This window comes from Protomyctophum parallelum (assembly GCF_964188405.1).
Source record: "Protomyctophum parallelum genome assembly, chromosome: 3".
Lineage (NCBI taxonomy): Eukaryota > Metazoa > Chordata > Actinopteri > Myctophiformes > Myctophidae > Protomyctophum > Protomyctophum parallelum.
Genome location: NC_139698.1, coordinates 21,083,670 through 21,107,130, shown reverse-complemented (window position 1 = coordinate 21,107,130; position 23,461 = coordinate 21,083,670). Strand labels below are relative to the sequence as shown.

At 44.0% G+C, this 23,461-nt stretch overlaps 1 protein-coding gene across 1 annotated transcript in view; it reads left to right on the top strand.

Annotated features, from left to right (window-relative positions):
* Positions 1 to 23,461, top strand: part of LOC310856592 (rho GTPase-activating protein 33-like) — a gene marked incomplete at its 3' end in the record, with an annotated part of 65,995 nt that overhangs the window by 21,431 nt on the left and 21,103 nt on the right. The window contains exons 2-10 of the mRNA XM_083762063.1: positions 7,366 to 7,463; positions 8,662 to 8,752; positions 12,550 to 12,633; positions 16,502 to 16,639; positions 17,145 to 17,237; positions 20,605 to 20,727; positions 22,170 to 22,247; positions 22,982 to 23,066; positions 23,361 to 23,426. Of these exons, the coding sequence (XP_083618189.1) occupies positions 7,366 to 7,463; positions 8,662 to 8,752; positions 12,550 to 12,633; positions 16,502 to 16,639; positions 17,145 to 17,237; positions 20,605 to 20,727; positions 22,170 to 22,247; positions 22,982 to 23,066; positions 23,361 to 23,426 (856 nt within the window). The remainder of the gene's footprint in view (positions 1 to 7,365; positions 7,464 to 8,661; positions 8,753 to 12,549; positions 12,634 to 16,501; positions 16,640 to 17,144; positions 17,238 to 20,604; positions 20,728 to 22,169; positions 22,248 to 22,981; positions 23,067 to 23,360; positions 23,427 to 23,461) is intronic.

Sequence of the window (23,461 nt, the reverse complement as noted above, 5' to 3'; positions counted from 1 at the left end):
AGAGGAGGAGAGGCGGTGTGTGGAGCTCTCTGCAGCCGGGGGGACAGTGAGAGAGGAGGAGAGGCAGCATGTGGAGCTCTCTGCAGCCGGGGGAACAGTGAGAGAGGAGGAGAGGTGTGGTGTGGAGCTCTCTGCAGCCGGGGGGACAGTGAGAGAGGAGGAGAGGTGTGGTGTGGAGCTCTCTGCAGCCTGGGGGACAGTGAGAGAGGAGGAGAGGCGGTGTGTGGAGCTCTCTGCAGCCGGGGGGACAGTGAGAGAGGAGGAGAGGCAGCGTGTGGAGCTCTCTGCAGCCGGGGGGACAGTGAGAGGGGAGGAGAGGCGGGGTGTGGAGCTCTCTGCAGCCAGAGGGACAATGACAGGATGGACGGGGGGGTCACAGACACGGGGGACATGCGCTCTCTTCAACGTGAGCACGGGCTCACGTCGAGTTATAGATTGTGACGGAAGTGGAAAAAAATGACACAACAGGCGCTTCACCATAGGTGATGCCTCTCACCTTAGCCCCGGCCGCCCTCAACCTGTCATGTCTATTTTGGGCATGTAATTAAACATTTCTGTTTTTTTTCCTTTCTTTGGAAATTGCAGATATACTCACTGTATAAGATATTTTCTCTGCGCAACCCCTTTACTTTAAAGGACAACTTGAAAAAGTTTTTTTCAACCAAGGTTCATGTTTTAGGTTATTATTAGAGAAAGTAAAAGATGAGTGTTATTTGTTTTTCATTTGCTGCTTTCTTTCGTTTTAGGGATTTTAGCTGTTTTTGACAGGGGGGCGGGGGCATTCGAGCATGGGGCTAAATATGTATTTTTTTACAAAATATTATGGCGATTTATTTTTTTATTATTTATATAAGATCACGGGATCTACTGAACGTGTCAAACTGCATATTGAGTCTATGACACAGTGTGGCTTCCCCCCAGTAGGCCTCCTTTACATTCAGTAGATCCTGTGATCTTCTGTGGCCAGATGTAATTTCCTGGGGTTTATTAGGACTATAGTAAATAATAAAAAAATAAATCGCCATAATATTTTGTAAAAAAATACATATTTAGCCCCATGCTCGAATGCCCCCACCCCCATGTCAAAAACAGCTAAAATCCCTAAAACGAAAGAAAGCAGCAAATGAAAAAGAATTAACACTCATCTTTTACTTTCTCTAATAATAACCTAAAACATGAACCTTGGTTGAAAAAAACTAAAGTTGTCCTTTAAGCTTAAAGTTTTACACCTTTTGTCATTTTAGATTTTTGACATTTTTAGAGCTTGTATATCTGATATTTCTGGACATTTTTTTGAAAAATCCTGAACTACTTATTTAGAAGGCATTTGTAGAATGGGCCTCAGCAGGTCTTAATGGGTGTAATGCTGGACACGCCCCTGGCCATGGATTGGATACCACGGTGCATCGTACTCCAGAGGTCGGGTCACATGGTTCTGTTGACCAGAGGGTTAGTGGTTCAAAGCCCATCTGCATTAGGTCAGTCAGTCAGACCACCGGTCACTGGTCTGTTCTACACTTTGACTTTTAACTGACGCTCTGTCCTTCTGACTGACCGAGAGAGAGAGAGAACGCACAAGAGAGAGAGAGGCTGACAACTCTGACCCATGTGCTTCTTGTACTCTTAATAACATCAAATATTCAACACTGTGTGTGTGTGTGTGTGTGTGTGTGTGTGTGTGTGTGTGTGTGTGTGTGTGTGTGTGTGTGTGTGTGTGTGTGTGTGTGTGTGTGTGTGTGTGTGTGTGTGTGTGTGCGCGCCTGTTCTCTGGTTACCTGCCTGAGTACACAGAGCAGTGAGAGCAGCAGGCGGACATGGAGGCTCGTTAAAGCCGAGATAAAAAGAGACATGACAAAGACATACAGATAAATGGACAGACAGACATACAGACAGATAAATGGACAAACAGACATACATACAGATAAATGGACAGACAGACATACAGACAGACAGATAAATGGACAAACAGACATACAGACAGATAAATGGACAGACAGACAGACGGTGTTGAGTGAGTGAACGTGTCAACGCACAGAAACAGACACCATGTTTAAGAAGAGGAAGATGCAAAAGGTATGTCAGGTGTACTGTAGGGGTGTGAGTGCGTGTGTGTGTGTGTGTGCAACAGGTAGCTCTCCATCTCTCACATTGGAAAGCTAGTTGTATCGAGTGATGTACTGCTATTGTTGTTGCGTCAAACACATAGTTACTTGAATAATATCATTTCTTAAAACGTCTAGTTCTAGGAGGACATAGTTAGCAGGTTAGCTTAGCTTGTTGAGCTGTGGCTGGTATAGTCATATAGCCAGTTGGCTTAGCAGTTTGACTTTAGGTCGCTAAAAGCTAACTCATCTTGTGGTCAGACTGGTCAGTGACGGCCAATCAGCTGACAGGTGCTGGTTACTTTTCTTTTTCCCTTTGACTTCATGTCTTTACTCACGTGGAGCCAATCAGCTGCTGGCTTGCTCACAGACAACCGATGAGTTGTTGCAGAGGTCATCACCACGAGAGCTTGTGTGACGGGACATTTTTGTCAAGCTTGGTCTTTGCCACATACAAATTGTGAGTGGCAAATGATATTACAGAATGAGTGGTAAATGATATTGCCAGAAACACTAGCCATAAATATACTAGTGGACTGTCACTCGGACCTGGAGACTGACAAGTTAGTGTATACTCTATATATTCTCTACACAAGCATCAATGCAGGGTGGATGGTCCAAGTCTATTCCATGTTTGAGATTTCAATAATTGGGTCTTATCCGTAGGGTACGGTGCAATCATGCAGTACTGTACAGTACAGTACAGTACTGTACAGTACTTTGATCGCACATTGCATGAACAAAATAAGAACATTTAATTGAAAGTAAGTGTGATTGTGGACCATGTGTCAGCAATTAGAAAACTCAAAACCCCTCTCTGTGGTGGTGGTTCAGTATTTAGTCTACTGTGTGGCACTGTTGGCCTCACGACTCATTGGATGTACATGCACATCCCCCCCCCCCCCCCCCCCCCGGTTCTGAACCAGTACAAGGTCTTGTCCAGGCAGTAAACTGTCAGTCTGTTATGTTTCCCGTAGGACCGATGTTTGGCAGGCGAGTTGTGTGTAGTTCGTCCTCCATTTAATGGACAGACTTTTATGAATCCTACTGGAGTGAAAATGTGAAATATTCCAGTTCCTATTAGCACCGACCGCAAGCCACGGTCCCCCATGAGTCTTTAACTGTGACTTAAACGCCCCTCAATTCACATTGAACCCCTCCTCAACAACAGTTGCTCGCTTTAAAATGGCCATTCTTAACCTTTTGTTTCATTTCGAGGACCCCCACTTTGATATGCAGTAGGCCACACACTGTCACTTGACGCTATCTCTTTAAACTCTAGACGGGTAGACCTATAAGGGTCCTGGTTCCCAAACGATCAGTCATTTAGCTGGGGGACCCCATGGAACCCCCTCAATGACCCCTAGGGGGTCCCCGTGCCCCAGGTTGAGAATCACTGCTCTAAAAATAGGAAAGAGGAACACTACAACCATCAGCACTCGACTTAAACGGGAAGTGATTTCTCTCTCTCTCTCTCTCTCTCTCTCTTTCTCTCTCGAATGTTAAATCCTTCCAGTCTAGAAGAACCTCATCAAGGTAATCTTAACGTTTACTGTACTATTGCTATCGTTCTGCTTGTGAATAATTATATTGTGCTGTATGTTAATGCTGTATATCCATCGGCTCACAACATTGACCTGATCTATTGTACAAACCGTAAAGCAACATCATTGAGGTCAACAAAATGAAGCTGTTATTTCATTTTATAGAATCATGTGGCAGATGATGACCACACACAGCCATTGCTGACATTAAATGGCTGAAGTCGGATATTATGTTTAAAAAGCATTAGGTCCAACAATGTTGCTCTTAGTGTATACAGCTTAATTATACATACTATAGGCAAGAATACTATATTAACGCCAGGATAATGATAATAATTTGGTCTGCACTCCTCCTAGCTGACCGTGGCGGTATTTGCCACTGTATATTTGCCTATCTATACCTTTGACACCTACGGTATTTTGCCTGTGCATTTTCCTAGTATCAGGAGCAGTGGCCTCCATGGGGGCAGTGCCTCCCTTGGGGAGCAGTTGGGGGTTATAAGTCTTGCTCTGGGACGACTTCGACACGTGGGCTGGGAGTCTGAGACGTGAACCGGGAAACTTCTGTTTCCCATGCGGCCTCTCAATCAGTTTCCCAAACTGTGGGACGGTCGGTACCCATTTGTGGGTCGCAGACACACAAATTAATTAGTTTGTTTTTCATTTGGTCTCTTCCATACACCACATTTCTGGGGCCCAACCCACTGATTGAGAAACTCGGGTACAGAGGATATGAGTGAGAGAGCGACAGCAGAGATGAGAGGATATATAAATGTTTTTCTTCATTCAATTGCAACACAGGTATGCTTGTGTGCGTGCGTGTGTGTCTATGTGTGTGTCCGTGTGTGTGTGTGCGTGGATGATTTCATCGGTATTGTGTACACAGTGCAGCTGTTATTTCCATGCAGGTGAAACCAGAGAAGCACTCGGTCTCCACAGCGCTCCAGTACGTCATGGAGCCAGAACTGTTAGGATGCACTCGATTCACTGTTCATGTCTCTTGGGTACATTATAGAGGAATCTTCACTGTTTATTTAACTCTTGAGAGAGTGTAAAATAGTTTGAACGGGTGAATTCAGGACAACTCTTAGGATTTTGCAGGGTTTTTGTTATGCTCACTGCCTCAATTTTGAGTATTTCCAATTTTAAGTACTTTTGCTTCTACTCCACTACGATTATTTGCCAAGTTTTGTTACTTTGTAGATTTTGATTATCATTGCAAAACATACATTTCCCACTTAAGCCCTACTGTATATACATGGCCAAAGCCATTTGAAAATAGCTGATCTAGAAGCTCACAATGCGTCTTGAGTTTGGGCCACGTCAAAGTCATGATAGGCAAACAATCGGTGAAAACGGATTTACCAGAGAGACCTGAGTCATGAGGGACCCCGCTCAACTGATAACCCATTCTGACCTGAGATCAGATTCATACGAGGTTTCCACTGGACACACACTGGTCTGATTAACCCATTCTGACCTGAGATCAGATTCTAAAAATGTCAGTCGTTCTTCGAACAGAGTGCATTCTGGGCTGGATTTGCCTCAAACACATGAATGCGCTGCCGTTGACTATCATTGTGCCGTTTGTGCGCGTTCACGTATGAAACATTCGTTCACGTGTCATGGCCTCAAACACATGAACGTGCGCAATGATAGTCAACGGAGCAGCGCTGGCTCGAGCTGCAATGACAAATTCGGCCACTATGTCCATTTCGCCTCAGGGTTTCCTCTGGGTGCCTTCTCTATTCATTATATACTCTAAGGTCCACCCGCCCCTCTACAGTAGACTGGCTATAGGTCCACCTGCCCCTCTACAGCAGACTGGCTATAGGTCCACCCACCCCTCTATAGTAGACTGGCTATAGGTCCACCTGCCCCTCTACAGCAGACTGGCTATAGGTCCACCCACCCCTCTATAGCAGACTGGCTATAGGTCCACCTGCCCCTCTACAGCAGACTGGCTATAGGTCCACCCGCCCCTCTATAGCAGACTGGCTATAGGTCCACCTGCCCCTCTACAGCAGACTGGCTATAGGTCCACCTGCCCCTCTACAGCAGACTGGCTATAGGTCCACCCGCCCCTCTACAGTAGACTGGCTATAGGTCCACCCACCCCCTCTACAGCAGACTGGCTATAGGTCCACCCGCCCCTCTATAGCAGACTGGCTATAGGTCCACCCGCCCCTCTACAGTAGACTGGCTATAGGTCCACCCACCCCTCTACAGCAGACTGGCTATAGGTCCACCCACCCCTCTATAGCAGACTGGCTATAGGTCCACCCACCCCCTCTATAGCAGACTGGCTATAGGTCCACCCACCCCCTCTATAGCAGACTGGCTATAGGTCCACCCACCCCCTCTATAGCAGACTGGCTATAGGTCCACCCACCCCTCTATAGCAGACTGGCTATAGGTCCACCCACCCCCTCTATAGCAGACTGGCTATAGGTCCACCCGCCCCTCTACAGCAGACTGGCTATAGGTCCACCCACCCCCTCTATAGCAGACTGGCTATAGGTCCACCCGCCCCTCTACAGCAGACTGGCTATAGGTCCACCCACCCCCTCTATAGCAGACTGGCTATAGGTCCACCCGCCCCCTCTACAGCAGACTGGCTATAGGTCCACCCGCCCCCTCTACAGCAGACTGGCTATAGGTCCACCCACCCCTCTATAGCAGAATGGCTATAGGTCCACCCACCCCTCTATAGCAGACTGGCTATAGGTCCACCCGCCCCTCTACAGTAGACTGGCTATAGGTCCACCCACCCCTCTATAGCAGACTGGCTATAGGTCCACCCACCCCTCTATAGCAGACTGGCTATAGGTCCACCCACCCCTCTATAGCAGACTGGCTATAGGTCCACCCACCCCTCTACAGCAGACTGGCTATAGGTCCACCCACCCCTCTACAGCAGACTGGCTATAGGTCCACCCACCCCTCTACAGTAGACTGGCTATAGGTCCACCCACCCCTCTACAGCAGACTGGCTATAGGTCCACCCACCCCTCTACAGCAGACTGGCTATAGGTCCACCCACCCCTCTACAGTAGACTGGCTATAGGTCCACCCACCCCTCTACAGCAGACTGGCTATAGGTCCACCCACCCCTCTACAGTAGACTGGCTATAGGTCCACCCACCCCCTCTACAGTAGACTATAGGTCCAACCTACTGTAGCTGTGGTGACTCGTCGGGTCAGACCTCTAAGCTGTGGTGACTCGTCGGGTCAGACCTCTAAGCTGTGGTGACTCGTCGGGTCAGACCTCTAAGCTGTGGTGACTCGTCGGGTCAGACCTCTAAGCTGTGGTGACTCGTCGGGTCAGACCTCTAAGCTGTGGTGACTCGTCGGGTCAGACCTCTAAGCTGTGGTGACTCGTCGGGTCAGACCTCTAAGCTGTGGTGACTCGTCGGGTCAGACCTCTAAGCTGTGGTGACTCGTCGGGTCAGACCTCTAAGCTGTGGTGAGTCATCAGATCAAGCCCAGGCTGTGTGGCTGCCAATGTCTGCCAGTGGGTCATGTGACTGCACCATCATTTTCACTAGTGAAGGTGCTGAACATTATATGACATGTGACAACCACATGGTTGAGAACGTTCTCAGACTGTGGGATAACTGGCTCCTCTGTTGACGTTTCAATAGGGATTTATCTGATGGATTTACTGATCTTTCGCTCTCTCTCTCACTCTCTCTCTCTCACACTCTCTCTCTCACCAGGCTCGGAGCTGTGATCCATTGGATGGTTCAGGTGAGCCAACCGCAGGGACTCATTCAGTGGTCGCTCCAGCCAACCACAAGATCAAAATGAACAAAAGGTACACACGCACGCGCACACACACACGCACAAGCGCACGCACGCACCACACGCTCAAACAATTCTGAGAAGTGAACATTTAATATAACTTATTATAATAAGTTCTCTTTCCTTCAAAGCAACTGACTTCTGAACTCACTCACACGACATTATATTTATTTATATTAATATGTAATCTACTTTAGATTGAGCCGACCACTGTTCTACTGTTTGCTCAGTTGAGGCCAGCACTGTCCTATAAGACTCTAAACTAAAGCGACTGTTTCTTCAGCTTTTTATCTGACCTAATCAATCAATCAACAATCACGTGGCTCTCATGTCACATGTAACGGCTCTATCTATTGGCCAGGGCTGTGGCATTTGGGAAACTATATAAACGGTCTTGTCCCCTCCAGATTTCCAGGACCACGCACACACGTACGCACACACGTACGCACACAAGCGCACACACACACACACACGCACACACACACATAAAGAGGAAATAAACGTAGAGTGACTGATGTTGATGTCAGATGCTAAATCTTTAATCTCACACCTAACCGTGCATTGGTGATGAATGAAAAGAGAGGATGAGTTGTGATGAAACCTTAATGATCCCTGTGGAGACATTAGTCTGATTGATCTGTCAGTTAGAACAGCAGCAGCACACACACACACGGGTACGACTACACCACCACTGTGTAGGACACTACTCTCTCTCTCTCTCTCTCTCTCTCTCTCTCTCTCTCTCTCTCTCTCTCTCTCTCTCTGTATATATATCCACTCTTTTCAGTTTTCATTCTGGGAATCAATAACACACACACTTTATGACTGTAAATCAGTTAAAACACACACACACACACACACACACACACTTTATGACTGTAAATCAGTTAAAACACACACACACACACACACACACACACACACACACACACACACACACACACACACACACACACACACACACACACTATGTACACTGCATACTGCCCATGGGAAATCGTGTTGAAAGTAAGTGTGTGTGTTGTTAAATTCATGGCTGATCTCCCATAGAACACCTCCTGAATGGAGTCATTCACTTGTTCGTTACTTTCCAACAGCTTGTATTGTAAAACACTCTGACTGTAAACTGAGCTGAATAACACTCTGCTGTCACTTCTATTTCTGTGTGCGCGTGTGTGTGTGTGTGTGTGTGTGTGTGTGTGTGTCTCCAGGTTGTCGGTAGTGAAGGGTCACTTCCCTAAGCTGGCAGACTGTGCCCACTTCCACTATGACAATGTTGACTTTGGATCGACCGGTATACAGGTAGGTGTGTGTGTGTGTGTGTGTGTGTGTGTGTGTGTGTGTGTGTGTGTGTGTGTGTGTGTGTGTGTGTGTGTGTGTGTGTGTGTGTGTGTGTGTGTGTGTGTGTGTGTGCATGCGCGCGCGTGTGCACACTGCATGCACATGTGTGTATGTTATGGTATGAATGTACTGACCTTCTTAATACATACAATGTATAGTGGTAGCCAAGCCCATTCCCCTCACGTTGCTTCCACTGATAATGCTAACTGGCGTGACGCCTGCGTGCGTGCGTGCGTGCGTGCGCGCACAGTCTCTTCATTGCATTCATTCGGAGTACCATGATTCTTATGCCAGAATCCAACCTATACTATCATACTACTACTTCTAGAACTGTATATATATTTTAAATAGCTTCCATACGTTCCATTATAAATCATAACAATATCACTTACAGCAGCTTTAATTCCACTACTAATAGTGTTACTATACCACTACAACAAAAACTAGTTTCAAGATTCAAAGGTTTTATTGGTCAAATTCTCGTACATGTACAGCATGTGCAGTGAAACATTGGCGTGCAACATTTGTGTATATCTCTGCTGTTGGGAGGAAACCTCTTAACTCCAAAATGTTCATTTTTCAGGAAATGAAAAATATAATTCTTTCAGGAAATTAAGAAAATCATATATTTTGCGGGTGCGAAGCTTGGGTAGGACATAATGGTCACGGCTGTAACTTGCATAGAACCTCGCCTTAGGGTTTGACAATGTATCTATTTCTAAAACTGGGCTTTTTAGATGCTAATCACTTTATCTATAGCCTCAGAAACCCAGACGTTTTTATTTCCAGGAAGAAGAAAGAAAAAAAGTCTGGGCTTGAGTCCACTTCAATTCGGCATACAGTAGCACTAACGTCTAAGCTCTCTCTCTGCTGATTTCTGATCGTCTGCAGCTTTGTTAAATTTACGCGCACACACACACACACGCACTCGTCTTTGTCGCTCTAATTCATTAGTCTCATATCCTACAGCTGCGTCTATAGTTTCTCCCGGTGCATCCTGCCGGGAGCTGCCTATGCCATAGAAAGCATAGGTCAGTTCCAGTCTACTTTATCTGTGGTCTTCTGCCATGCTGTTATTTATCGTTTCTGTTCAGCTCAAATAATAGGCCTGCCTTGCTTTTGATTTGATTTTCAGTCCGCTATGAAATCAGACATGCAGACAGGGCATCAATTTATAGCAGCCGTCTTCCTTTCAAATAGTGTCGTGTTAACCACATGTGTGATTGATTCATGTCTACTCAAAGCCAAAGAGTGACGTGTGCCTAGTACCTACTCAAGGCCAACGTGATGGTCATGCCTAGTGCCTACTCAAAGCGAATGAGTTTTGACCAAAAACGCAACGTGGGAAAATAATCCGAGATAAATGCATTTTCTAAATATGATAACGCGGTGGCGGGCAGCAGGCAAAATGTTCACTTTCGGTTCATTTCCGGTTGTATCTGAACCAACCTCAGCAACCTAGAACCATTCATACGTTAGCGAAGAGCGCGATCATAAACCACTGAGAAGACCACATGACAGAGTTCTCCATCAACGGCAGGGAATGTGTTTTAATGGGCAAAAGGACAAAAGCATATTTATGTTCCCCCTTGTTGCATGTTTTCAAGAAATACATGAAAAAGGTCATGCAAGGTGTATAATTTCCCTGACACGAATAAATAAACGTTGCATAAATAAACGCACAGCGTAGCCAGCATATTTCTACCCAGAGTGACAGGACCTTTTATATGACATAATAACAAACAGGTTTGTTTTTCTAGCAGCTGACAAACCGTAAAAAACGCACGCACGCGCATACAGACACACACTGTCATCCATTATTCAGCAGCATTTTACTACTCTGCTACAGTAGGAGGCAATACCTCTTCCTGCTGGAATATAAGCTGCCCTGTTTGTGAACAGCTGCTGTGTGCGTGCATGCGTCGTGCGAGTGTGTGTGTGTGTGTGTGTGTGTTTTTGCGTGCGAGTGTGTGTGTTTTTGCGTGCGAGCCCTCAAGAAAGAAGAAAGATGAAAGGGACTAAGTACATAATGTACCTCTCTCTGATATGAGGAACATGCCTCTTGCCTTGACCTCTTTTCTTCTTTCACTATCTCCTCTCCTGTTTGCATTTCCGCTCTCTTCCTCTCCTCTATATCGGAATGTTGATGTTAAAAGATATCCTCTTTAATTCTATATGGGTGTTTTATTGTTTAATCAAGCATCCAGCTGATTACAGGCCGGTACAGTCGATTGTGTTTAACCAGTGAGATGAACAACAGATACCTGTCACATGGTGTACCTTACCCGCATGCTATTGAGATCTGAGAGTGACGCACTCTCAATGCGATCCAAAAACAAGATCTTGAAAAATGGTATAAACAACAAACTGAGACCCTTCAAACCCTGGGTCCAGCGCACAACTCCAAATAATGCATGCAGGGCAGAATTAGGATGATACGCCACTCATAATCAAAATAAAACAGAGAGCCTAGGCCTATACATTTTATAACCACCTTAAAGAAAGTGACCCAGATGCACTCCCAGAGACACTCAAAACACACAGAGAAACCTGTCTAGAGAGATGCCTCCTCCTCAGCCAGCTGGTCCTGGAACTCTGAGCACAAACACAAGCAGAGCCACCAGAAAACTCACTGAACTAAACCATCTTATAAAATAGTGAAAGGAAAGCTATAGGGCTTTAGGCAGTGGCTCAGAGGTAGAGTGGCCGGATGGTAACCGCAAGGTTGCCAGTTCGAACCCGGGCTCCCCCAGAGTTGGTGTCGAAGTGTCCTTGAGCAAGACTCTGAACCCCTAATTGCTCCTTATATGCTGGTCGGTGCCTTGCGTGTTGTGCATGTGTGTGCGAATGGGTGAATGTAATGCACAATCTATGTAAAGCGCCTTGGATAAAGGCGCTATATATAAATGAACCATTTACCAAAGCTACACAGCCAACTGAAAGAAGCAACAAAAAAGCAGAGCAAACCAGAATGCTGTTTGGCCCTAAACAGAGAATACACTGGCATAATACCTGAGCACTGTGACCGAACCAAAAAAAAAAAAAAATCTTGACTAGATACAGTCTCGGTGAGTATACAGTCTTGTGATCGAGAATGGCCGTCATAAGGTTCCCTAGAGAAAAACAGACTGTGTACCCACTGCACAAAATTAAGTGGAAAACTGAGCTAGATTTCCTAGCCGACATCAGAGACACATACATACTGTACTTCCCACAGATTACAATCACGGCAAGGATAGCTTGAAAACATGACGTCGATGTCCCATGATGACACAGGTGCATGCTGGGAAGCTGAAGCCCACGTTTTTCATGCAGTAAAACCATACCACTTCTCTTTATGCCCAGAATGTCAATGCCCCCCCCCCCTCCCCCTTCTGACAAAATGATGAATGGTTCCAGTCTTGAGTGCTTCAAAGAAAGAAAGAAAGGAAAGAAAGAAAATAACATGTAATAGCCCATTCACAGACTTGCTTCAAGTCGTTCATTAACCATGATTATGGTTAGCCAGTGCCAACTGGAGTAAAGTGCCGGTAGTACTTTTCGCATACTTGAATATTTTCAACTTTCTTACGGAGCATAATTAATAATCTTAATACCACCTTTTCATGTGTCTTAAAAACGCTATATTAAGTGTGTGTGTGTGTGTGTGTGTGTGTGTGTGTGTGTGTGTGTGTGTGTGTGTGTGTGTGTGTGTGTGTGTGTGTGTGTGTGTGTGTGTGTGTGTGTGTGTGTGTGTGTGTGTGTGTGTGTGTGTGTAGCTGCAGTATTACAGCGATCAGAGTGAAACCAACTGGACGTCCTCAGCCAAAGACATTGTATTCATGGTACAGGTCACATGTCAGGTAAGATACACACACACACACACACACACACACACACTGGTAGCCTTCCAACAACTCGTGGGGAAGCTACACAGAGCATTGTCTCAACTGTTTCTCAACCATGTCAGTGAAATTAGCCGGTTCTGTCAGATGAAACGTGTGTTGTTCCATTTGACTGGGGTGAAGGAGTCACATCACCTTAGAGAAGCTGTCTTTGTATGAAGACATGGAGGTTAGCTGGGGTGCATACTTAGTTTAGACTAGTCATTGGTTAGACATGGGTTAAGGTTAGGTTTAGGTGTGCTGCCCCGTGGGAGGTTAGGGTGAGAGTTTGAGATAGGTTGTAGTTGTAGGACTAATGACTGGTCTAACCAATGACTAGTCTAAACCAAAAACTGTCTAAACTAAGTACTTCACCCGGTTAGCTACTAGCTTAACCACTCTTAAAGCCTATATACATCGTTGACTGGAGTGCCCCCAGGGTCTATACTAGGCTCCCTTCTTTTTGAGGGGCACTAGCCCCTCCTATATACAGGTTCAATGTTAACATTAAAAACGCCATTGAAATGGACATAGTTTAATGTTTGTTTTGTCCATGTTTGTTTTGTCTGATAATTACGTCATGATGTATATATTGCGCCCCTCACTTCATACGGGTGTGATTTTTTTTCCTCTACTACACCAATATCTTTTTGCTGAATGTTCGCCACAAAATAGGCATGTTAGAGACAGGGTTCATTTGGTTAAGCACAAAATATGTCAAAGTACCAAAATCCTGAAACGATTAAACGATTACCAATTCTCTTTACATTACAAAATAATGTATAGGCCAACATTTAGGAATAAAAGCTGAACATGCAATTTCCTTTGATACTCCTGATGCTGCTGACAGTTCTGCAGACTGTGAAACTCCACAAATATCCCTGTCAACCGTTTTGAAAACACCCCCGTAGCGTAAGAGCACAGCGCCGCTATAGGAGATGGAGAAGTGCTGACACAACAACAGGGCTCCTGTTTTGTAGCTGAACCAAACCCTTTCCAATGAGGTCTTGTAGATCAGGGGTTTTCAACCTTTTTCACATCGAGGCCCATTATTTATTCAGCATCTGCAGAGTCACGTGGACCACCATTTGATGAGATTTAACCTCTCGGAACCCAAAACTAAAGAATATTTTGTTGTCGTCGGATAAGATTTTGTCCACAATTCCATGCTGTATTGATGTTGGTGCCATTAGGAGAGATAACAGGCAAACGTTGATCAAAAAAAATAATAATTACATTCTCTAATTGTGTAGACTTCTTGTAAATTAAGTAATGTTGTTGATGTTTAACAATAATTTAACTCTTGAGAGTGTAAAATGAAACCAAATGGACCCGGAAGGCTTTAGGTTTTAAAGAGTTAAAGATCTAGAAGGGTCTATTTGGTTACCAACTTTCCATCATTTAGCTCCATGGGGACCACTTGGAACCCCCTCATGGACCACTGGTGGTCCCCGGAACACTGGTTGAAAACCACTGAGGTAGATGACAGATTAACTTTGATAAATCGAATCTATACTGCAGGACGATAAGATTATAGCATTTAGCTTTAACCACTCAAGCGCTATCATCATTTTTTTATGATCAGTACTTTATCAAGCGCTATCATCATAAATATCAGTCAGTCAATCCCACAGTGAGTATAATTAGGAATATACAATCTAACCACCGTTTAAAAAATATATATATACCGGCAGCAGTTCGCCTTAGCGGCCTCTAATTATGATTAGTGAATATCCCAGTAGTCAAAAAAAAAACGAGTTATGAGCATGAGTCATTAATTCAATGACATTAGTTAAACGCCTGGTGACTTCATGGCTATATCGGCACAAATTTAAAGGTATATTCAGTGATTTCACTTAATTCAAATATCACTTATTTTTTTGTTTTGTTGTGATAATCCTCCCTACTATAAAGTGTGCTGACCATATAAGGAGTTCCTCCCTGTCCCCAGTTAACCCCTGGGGGTCAAAAAACCTTAGGTTTCGTTTTTGACTCTCTATCCTGATTGGACGAAAGGCTGGGTCCCAGGCCAAAAACGAAACCTAAGGTTTTTTGAGTGAAATCACTGAATATACCTTTAACATCTGATCTCCTGGTCTCCTTTGCATCATGGGACGATTAATCTGCTGCTGGTGCTTATCATGGACCAGGTGGCAGGGATTCATCATCAAGATAGATTATATGTAGTCTTTGGGTAAAAGAAGTGTTATATATATGATTGCCATCATTGTTGTATGGCCTGGCTAAATTTAAACCCTTTGTAAAAAAACATGAACATACATACGGAGAATGAATAGAACTTAATTAACTTGGAATAGAACTGTATGAATGAATACATCTCAATATGAATAACAATTCCTTACAGGGATGTTTCACTTTTAAAAATAATTATCATTTTATCAGGCTTTTCAGAATTGGAATCAGAAGCCTTTATTGTGACAATCAAACATGTTAGGAATTTGGTTTGGTGGACAGCAGAGTGCAGTTACAACACTCAGTGCAAAACAGGACAAACCTAGTGCAATGAATAGTGAATAAATATAAAGTGCAGACAGAGAGTTCAATTGTTCAGGTGAGACAGCACAAGTCGTTTTGTGAACAGTTTTTAAGTTACTTGATTCAGTGTTCTTATGTAAAGCGCTTTGAGTATTTAGAAAAGCGCTATATAAATTAAATAATAAATATATACCCTTCCAGGTAACACTTTACAATAACGACCTGTTATAAAGCATTTATAAACATTTATAAGCAGTTTGTAGATGAGTAATAATCACGAACAGACTGTTTGTTGACATCCGTAAATGTTTACCTAATCATTTATAACTATGTGAATAGTTTACTACTTACTAATACCTTACTAATAACATATAAATTATGTTTAAACATAGTTATACATGTTTAGGTAAACATTTACGGATGTCAACAATGATTGTTCATGATTATTACTCATCTACAAACGATTATAAATAAATGTTTATAAATGCTTTATAACAGGTCGTTATTGTAAAGTGTTACCAAATTCCATTTTAATCATGAGAGATTCAACACCCGTTCTTGGTTCTAGTGATAAAAAAAGGGAAAAATGTCTTGTTTCTTTTCTCACACGCAATTTCAGCGATCCTATTTGTTAGTTTCAAAGTAATTATTATTACACAAGAGAGTGTGTGTTATCGAGATTATTGAAACGCCAGTGATGCGTTCAAGAACAAGGCGGCGCCGGAATTCCGCAAGCATCACTTGCAAGCACACTGCATCACTGAAATGAATAACATTATCCTCCTAAAGAAGAATGATCTTTCTCTCTGTGTCTGTGGGTATTTCAGGAGAATGATCTTTCCGTCTGTGGCTGTGGGTATTTCAGGAGAATGATCGTTCTCTCTGTGTCTGTGGGTATTTCAGGGTAATGATCGTTCTCTCTGTGTCTGTGGGTATTTCAGGGTAATCATGGTTCTCTCTGTGTCTGTGGGTATTTCAGGAGAATGATCTTTCCGTCTGTGTCTGGGTATTTCAGGAGAATGATCGTTCTCTCTGTGTCTGTGGGTATTTCAGGAGAATGATCGTTCTCTGTGTCTGTGGGTATTTCAGGAGAATGATCGTTCTCTCTGTGTCTGTGGGTATTTCAGGGTAATCATGGTTCTCTCTGTGTCTGGGTATTTCAGGGTAATGCTGGTTCTCTCTGTGTCTGTGGGTATTTCAGGAGAATGATCGTTCTCTCTGTGTCTGTGGGTATTTCAGGGTAATCATGGTTCTCTCTGTGTCTGGGTATTTCAGGGTAATGCTGGTTCTCTCTGTGTCTGTGGGTATTTCAGGAGAATGATCGTTCTCTCTGTGTCTGTGGGTATTTCAGGGGAAGTCCTGGATGGTTCGGAGGTCTTATGAGGAGTTCAGCACACTGGACGCCCACCTGCACCAATGCATCTATGACAGGAGATACTCGCAGCTCGCAGCTCTACCATCTCTGGCACAGATAGGAGACAGGACAGAGGTACAGAAGACACACAACCTTTCACACACACACACACACACACACACACACACACACACACACACACACACACACATTCACTCTCACCCACACGCACGTCGCACACGACCACAGCACATAGACACACTATGATTAGCACGCTGATGATGAGTCATGTTTTATGATCACATACCATTCCACAGTGAACTGAACATGAGGCGACATAACGGAATATGAAAGCATGCAGTCACATGACCACTGTCACCACTAATACTCTCCATGTGTCTCTCTCGCTCTCTCTCTCTCTCTCTCTCTCCCACTCTCTGGGTCCTCTCTCTCTCTCTCTCTCTCTCTCTCTCTCTCTCTCTCCCCTTCTCCATCTCTCCAACCCTGTTTCTATCTCGCTCCTTCCTTCCTTCCCCTCTCTCTCAATCTGCCTCTCTCCATATCTCTCTCTCTCTCTCTCTCTCTCTCTCTCTCTCTCTCTCTCTCTCTCTCTCTCTCTCTCTCTCTCTCTCTCCATCAGATACTGTGTCCCCTGCTGTCCGAGTATCTCAGTCGTCTGTCCATCATCTTGGACGACAAGCTGAACTGTGGTCCCGTCCTCACGTGGATGGAGGTGAGATTGTTGGGAGGAAAGGATGATGATGCCCGCCAAAAGGCTTGGCACGGGCCAGAGTGATATAGTAAGAGAGTGGCGACACTAGTGTTGACTCCCATTGTAACAATGGAATGCGGAAGTGTCTCATTCTATCTCAATGGGATAGTTCCAGCCATAGGAGCTTTTTTTTAGTTAGTTTTGACTTTTTTTTCCTAATTCAGTTAGTTGTGTTAGTTTAGTTTTAGTTTAGTTATAGTTTAGTTTTAGTTTTTTTCATACTTTGGTTCATTTGTCAGGTATAGGATTAAAAAAAGATCAGAGTAACTATTGTGTAATAAAACCTAACAAAAATATACCATTTAAAAATATAAACTCGGCAACACAAGTTCAGAAACGTGACTTTGGTCCTTTATTTCTCCACTTTGATAATACCAATTGGTATTATGTTTTATATCATTGTAATCGTTGTCACCTGTACAACGAGGTATAGTCTGTATAGATTGTAAGGATCAGGCATTCGTGGAATGAGCAACACAGCTAAACGTGCCAAAATTGCAAATGGTTGGTATACCAACCCTTGCTTTGAGTTGCTTAGTGGATTGGATGATTGCACTCCTCCACAGGAATAAGGAAAAAACAACACTTCTGTTCTGTTGGTTACACGTACAGCTCGTACACTCGTACAGCAAGCCCAAGCTGATCCCACATGTGTTCAATTGGGTCACAGCATTTCCATCCTCTCCACTCCTACATTCTGGAGGTACTCTGTGATCCTGGCTCTACGGGGCGAGCGTTAGGTCCCAGATTCTGAAGATATGGGATCGCCACTGGCTCCAGAATGCATTGAGATGGCCTTTTAATGATGACAAGTTCTGTCTTGCCCGTGAGAGAGATACTGTTCCATACCAAACCAAGCTGTTGTGGCAAGGGTTAATACCAACCACTTGCCAATTTGGGCAAATGTTTTGGGGGCGCTACCCACACATTTAGCTGTGTTGCTCATTCCACGAATGCCCGATCCTTATACAAATAGGCCTACATACCCTTGAGACGTGCTCCGCATATTTTACGATCATCCTTTTCAGTCAGTGTCAGTTTCAGGCATTGCAGAATGTAACCAAGCGACGTAAAGCTACATGCTGCCGTACGGTGCTGAAAACTGCCATAAAACATGTTGGAGAAATGAGGAAATTAATCAAATGCATTTAAAAGGATTATATTATAAATATCTGAAAGGCATATAAATATTGATAAAAACTAAGGGTATTTTGTCTATAATTTCAGGACACAGTGTACCTTGTCTTTATACTACTTACTTTATCATGGCTTTATCACTTACTTACTTTATCATGTCTGGACACAGTGTAGCACGCTGCTCTGAGGTTTATCATTACATCTCTCATTCTTTCATTTAGTGGTTCCCGGGACACAAACTAGTGAGAATAGCAGATCTGCAAGCTCAGAAATGCGTCTCTTGGCGCCGCGTTGTGAGATTACAGATCGGCTGTTTTCACTTACTTCTTAAGCATTTGTTTTTTCTAATTTATGGAATTTCTATCCATCTAATTTAATTTATTCTTAATTCATGAAAAATGTTGTTTTATTTGGGAATGTTTTTTTTTTTTTATGTTTTGACATGATAATAATTAAAAACTAACCATAGAAAACAAAATCTAAATGGACCCATAAAAATATATCCCACAAACGGTGGTTTAATTCTAAACCTAGTTGACCACTGGTGACGTGCGGCGAAATGAGCCAATCTGCTATGAGCTATAAATCAGGCTTCGCTCATCATTGCACTGTGCATGTACTGTTCATGCACTGTACATGCACTGTACATGCACTGTACATTCACTGTACATGTACTGTACATGCACTGTACAGCATCGCTGGAAACCTTGAAAGTCCAAAACCGTTCTTTTTCAAGAAAAATAATATTTAAAATAGTAAAAAATGTTGATCTGCAAGCTCACTCAACTCAGTGGCGTTGTGGTTAGAGTGTCCGCCCTGAGACTGGGAGGTCGGGGTTCGATCCCCGGCCGGGTCATACCAAAGAAAATGGGACCCAGTGCCTCCCTGCTTGACGCTCAGCATCAAGGGTAGGATTGGGGGTGAGTCCCTGTGACATACTAGCGTCATGTCCAGGGGGTGTACTTGTACATCAAGCTGCCTCACGCTACAGAAACAGGAGATAGGCTCCTGCCCCTATGGGCCTCATGGCTCGGCAAGGCTACTTATCACAATGACCAATGGTCGACCAAAGTGCTGTACAGGTTAAAAAATGTAAAAGATAGAACAGTACATGTGCATGGCCACAATATGGAGGAACAGATAGACAAAATAAAGACAGAACAGTACATGTGCATGGCCACAATATGGAGGAACAGATAGACAAAATAAAGACAGAACAGTACATGTGCATGGCCACAATATGGAGGAACAGATAGACAAAATAAAGACAGAACAGTACATGTGCATGGCCACAATATGGAGGAACAGATAGACAAAATAAAGACAGAACAGTACATGTGCATGGCCACAATATGGAGGAACAGATAGACAAAATAAGAATAAATAGAGCTAAAGGCAAGTATACCATTTACATAATCAGGCATTGCCGAAGGCCACAGAGAAAAGGTGAGTCTTTAATAGGGAGTCACAACGCCTCGTGTTGTAGACCGTGATCCGCTATTCTCACTACTTTTGTGCAACACTATTGTATGATGAAGTATAGGGCCATTCTGCCAATAATTATTCTTTGAGAAACGCATCCAAGATCTTTTGCTGTAGATGAGGTCTGCATACTTAGTTGGGACACATGTGTGGCGCCCTCTGGTGGACAGATCCACATACAGTCAGGAATATCTAAATCTAAAGGTAGATTTCAGCTAATACACCAGATATTGTTGTTGTTGATGAGGACAGTAGAGAAGTGAACATTTTGGAAGTGGCATGTATTTGACCACAGTCTGGAAGAGGCATTCCTTACCAAGGTGCTTAAGTACCAGCATTTTAAGGATGCTATTATACAGCTTGGCTACAAATGTAAACTACTTGTGTTCATATTTGGAAGCCTCGGTATTGTCCATGAATCAGTCGTGAGGGGCCTGCAGATTGCAGGCATGCCCAAGCCGAGAGCTATACGGCATCGGCAAAATTCATTTCAGTGCAATAATTGGCAGTCGCCATATATGGAGAATGCGATGCTTTCTGTACCCGTGATCTGTATCCTGAAGCACTTGCTGTACAGTTGTTTTTTTTCAAGTTTGCGCATCCACTATTGTTTATGTTCAAGAATTTCTTGTAAAATGTGAATGCAAATAAAGATGTTAAGTGTGTGTGTGTGTGTGTGTGTGTGTGTGTGTGTGCGTGTGCGTGTCAGATTGACAACAGAGGGAACCGTTTCCTGTTGAAAGAGGAAGCGTCTCTGAATGTTCCCGCCATCGCAGCTGCTCACGTCACCAAACGCTACACCGCCCAGGCCTCTGACGAGATCTCTATAGAGGTACACTGTCCCAGGAATACACACACACACACACTGCACACACACACAGTGCACACACACACACACACACACAGTTACACTGTACTGGGAACGATGCGATACCTCTCCACCCATTTCTTACCGCTTAACCCATTTAGGCCCGACGTCGAAATTGAAAAAATGTCTTCAGTTTTCTGAAATACCTCATGTTTCTGTATCAGTGGTTTGAGAACATTAGCAGACCTATACAGTACAAGCTCGTAGCGCGCCACTCGGTGGGCTGGTAGGTCTGCTATTTTTGAAAAATCGAAGAACCACTGTCATAGAAACCTAGCTTTTTCAGAAAAGTGTCAGGATGTAGAGGACATTTCTTTAATCTGATCTCAGGTCAAAACTGGTTAAAGTGGTCAAAAGCTAAGGTGACACAGATGCTACCTCAGGTCTAAATGCTAAATAGTAAATGGAGCTTCCAGGGCAGAGAGTGTCCCACATCAGACCTCTCTTCACACAGAACACACACACTCCTCCAGCCTCTCTTCCTTTTTTTAGACGTGCTCTCCTTTCTGTCTTATATCTTTCTCTTTCTCTCCCCGGGCAGGCTGGCACTCTCCTCCTTTGTTTGATCCTCTCTCTTTGATGTAGTCCCTCTCTGACTCTCTCCTGTGGGCTCTTTGTAAACAAACAGCAGCGCACGTCCTCCGTCGTTGGCGCTGAGCCAAACCGTTAACCCATTCTGACCTGAGATCAGATTCTAAAAAATGTCTTCCTGACATCCTGACAGTTTTCTGAAAAAGCTATGTTTCTATGTCAGTCGTTCTTCGGTTTAAAAAAAATAGCAGACCTACAAGCTCGTAGCGCGCCACTCGGTGGCGCGCTATGAGCTTGTAGATCTGCTATTTTTCAATAGCTAAAGCATAACACAATGCTAACACCAAAAGGGGTTCCCGCCCCAGAATGGGTTCAAATGGACGAAGTAGAACAAACTAGCGGGGGGCTAATGTGTTTTATAGTTATAGTTAAATAGTTTTATAGGTCTTTTGTCAAGTAGTTTTTATACACGCCGTCGAAACGTCAGATTGTTTTTTTGCCTGCTGTGACGCTGTTTATGATCGATGCGTTTACTTTTGGCGTCCTAAAGTGAGTCGCGAGCCCCCGCTTTGTTCCTCTTTATGAACAAACACATCGGAGTCGTGCCTCATCCTGACTTGTACCGACTAGTGATGTCATATTGTACCGCTATGAGGTCACATACTGTACCTGTACCGTCGTGATGTCATATTGTACCGCTATGAGGTCACATACTGTACACAGTTTGTTATGAGATCATATTGTACTGTTCTCTCCTATTGTGTTAACCTCGAGTGCATCGAAATGATTAATTAAAGGTGTGTGTGTGTGTGTGTGTGTGTGTGTGTGTGTGTGTGTGTGTGTGTGTGTGTGTGTGTGTGTTTCTGCTTGCACAGGTAGGAGACATCCTGTCAGTCATAGATATGCCTCCGAGAGAAGAGACCAGCTGGTGGAGAGGAAAACAGGGTTTTCAGGTACGCTCACGCACGCACGCACGCACGCACGCACGCACGCACGCACGCACGCACGCACGCACGCACACACACACACACACACACACACACACACACAGGAACTAATGTAAAGTTATTAATCACTGTCTTTGGGTGGGAAGTTCTGGGAAACACTTTTGGTATTTAAAGCATTATGTTATGCTTTAAATGTGGCCCAAATGGGGTTTTTTTGCGAACGTTTTTAGCTCAACTCTTTGCGTCTGGAGGGTCCCTGGAACTACATATTCTGACATAGAAACATGAGGTTTTTACAGAAAACTGTCAGGATTTAGAAGGCATTTGTAGAATCGTCCTCGTGGCTAAACGGGTTAAAGCAGAAATGACGACACTGACAGACATACAAAAGTAAATGCTTTGGTATTTAATCATAGTTATTTTTAGAGTTATACTGTACAACAAACTGTTTTACAAAAGTATTATAATGCAGGTGTTCTGTGTATTGTGGTTAACCCATTCTGGGGCGGGAACCCCTTTTGGTGTTAGCATTATGTTATGCTTTAGCTATTGGAAAAATAGCAGATCTACAAGCTCATAGCGCGCCACTGAGTGGCGCGCTACGAGCTTGTAGGTCTGCTATTTTTTAAACATCGAAGAACGACTGACGTAGAAACATAGCTTTTTCAGAAAACTGTCAGGATGTAGAACATTTTTAGAATCTGATCTCTGGTCTAAATGGGTGAATGTCTCCTGTATAGGTCGGGTTCTTCCCCAGTGAATGTGTGGAACTCATCCACTCAGAACAGCCTCATTCTGTGGAGTGTGCATCCAGTGGTAAGACAGGTAAAAACTCACACGCACACTCACGCATGCAGTGCACCGCTCACAATACAGTACATACACATTTTGTAGTACACAGATAGACAAAGACCATCCCACACATTCATTTGTGTGTGTGTGTGTGTGTGTGTGTGTGTGTGTGTGTGTGTGTGTGTGTGTGTGTGTGTGTGTGTGTGTGTGTGTGTGTGTGTGTGTGTGTGTGTGTGTGTGTGTGTGTGTGTGTGTGTGTGTGTGTGTGTGTGTGTGTGTGTGTGTGTGTGTACGTACACTTGTGCGTGTGTGTGTGTGTGTGTGTAGATGCAGACCAAGTCAGCTCCAAGTCTACAGGCACAGGATCTCCTGGGCCCGCCTCCCCTACATCAGGTACAACAACAGTACAAACGGTTGTAAAAAATAAA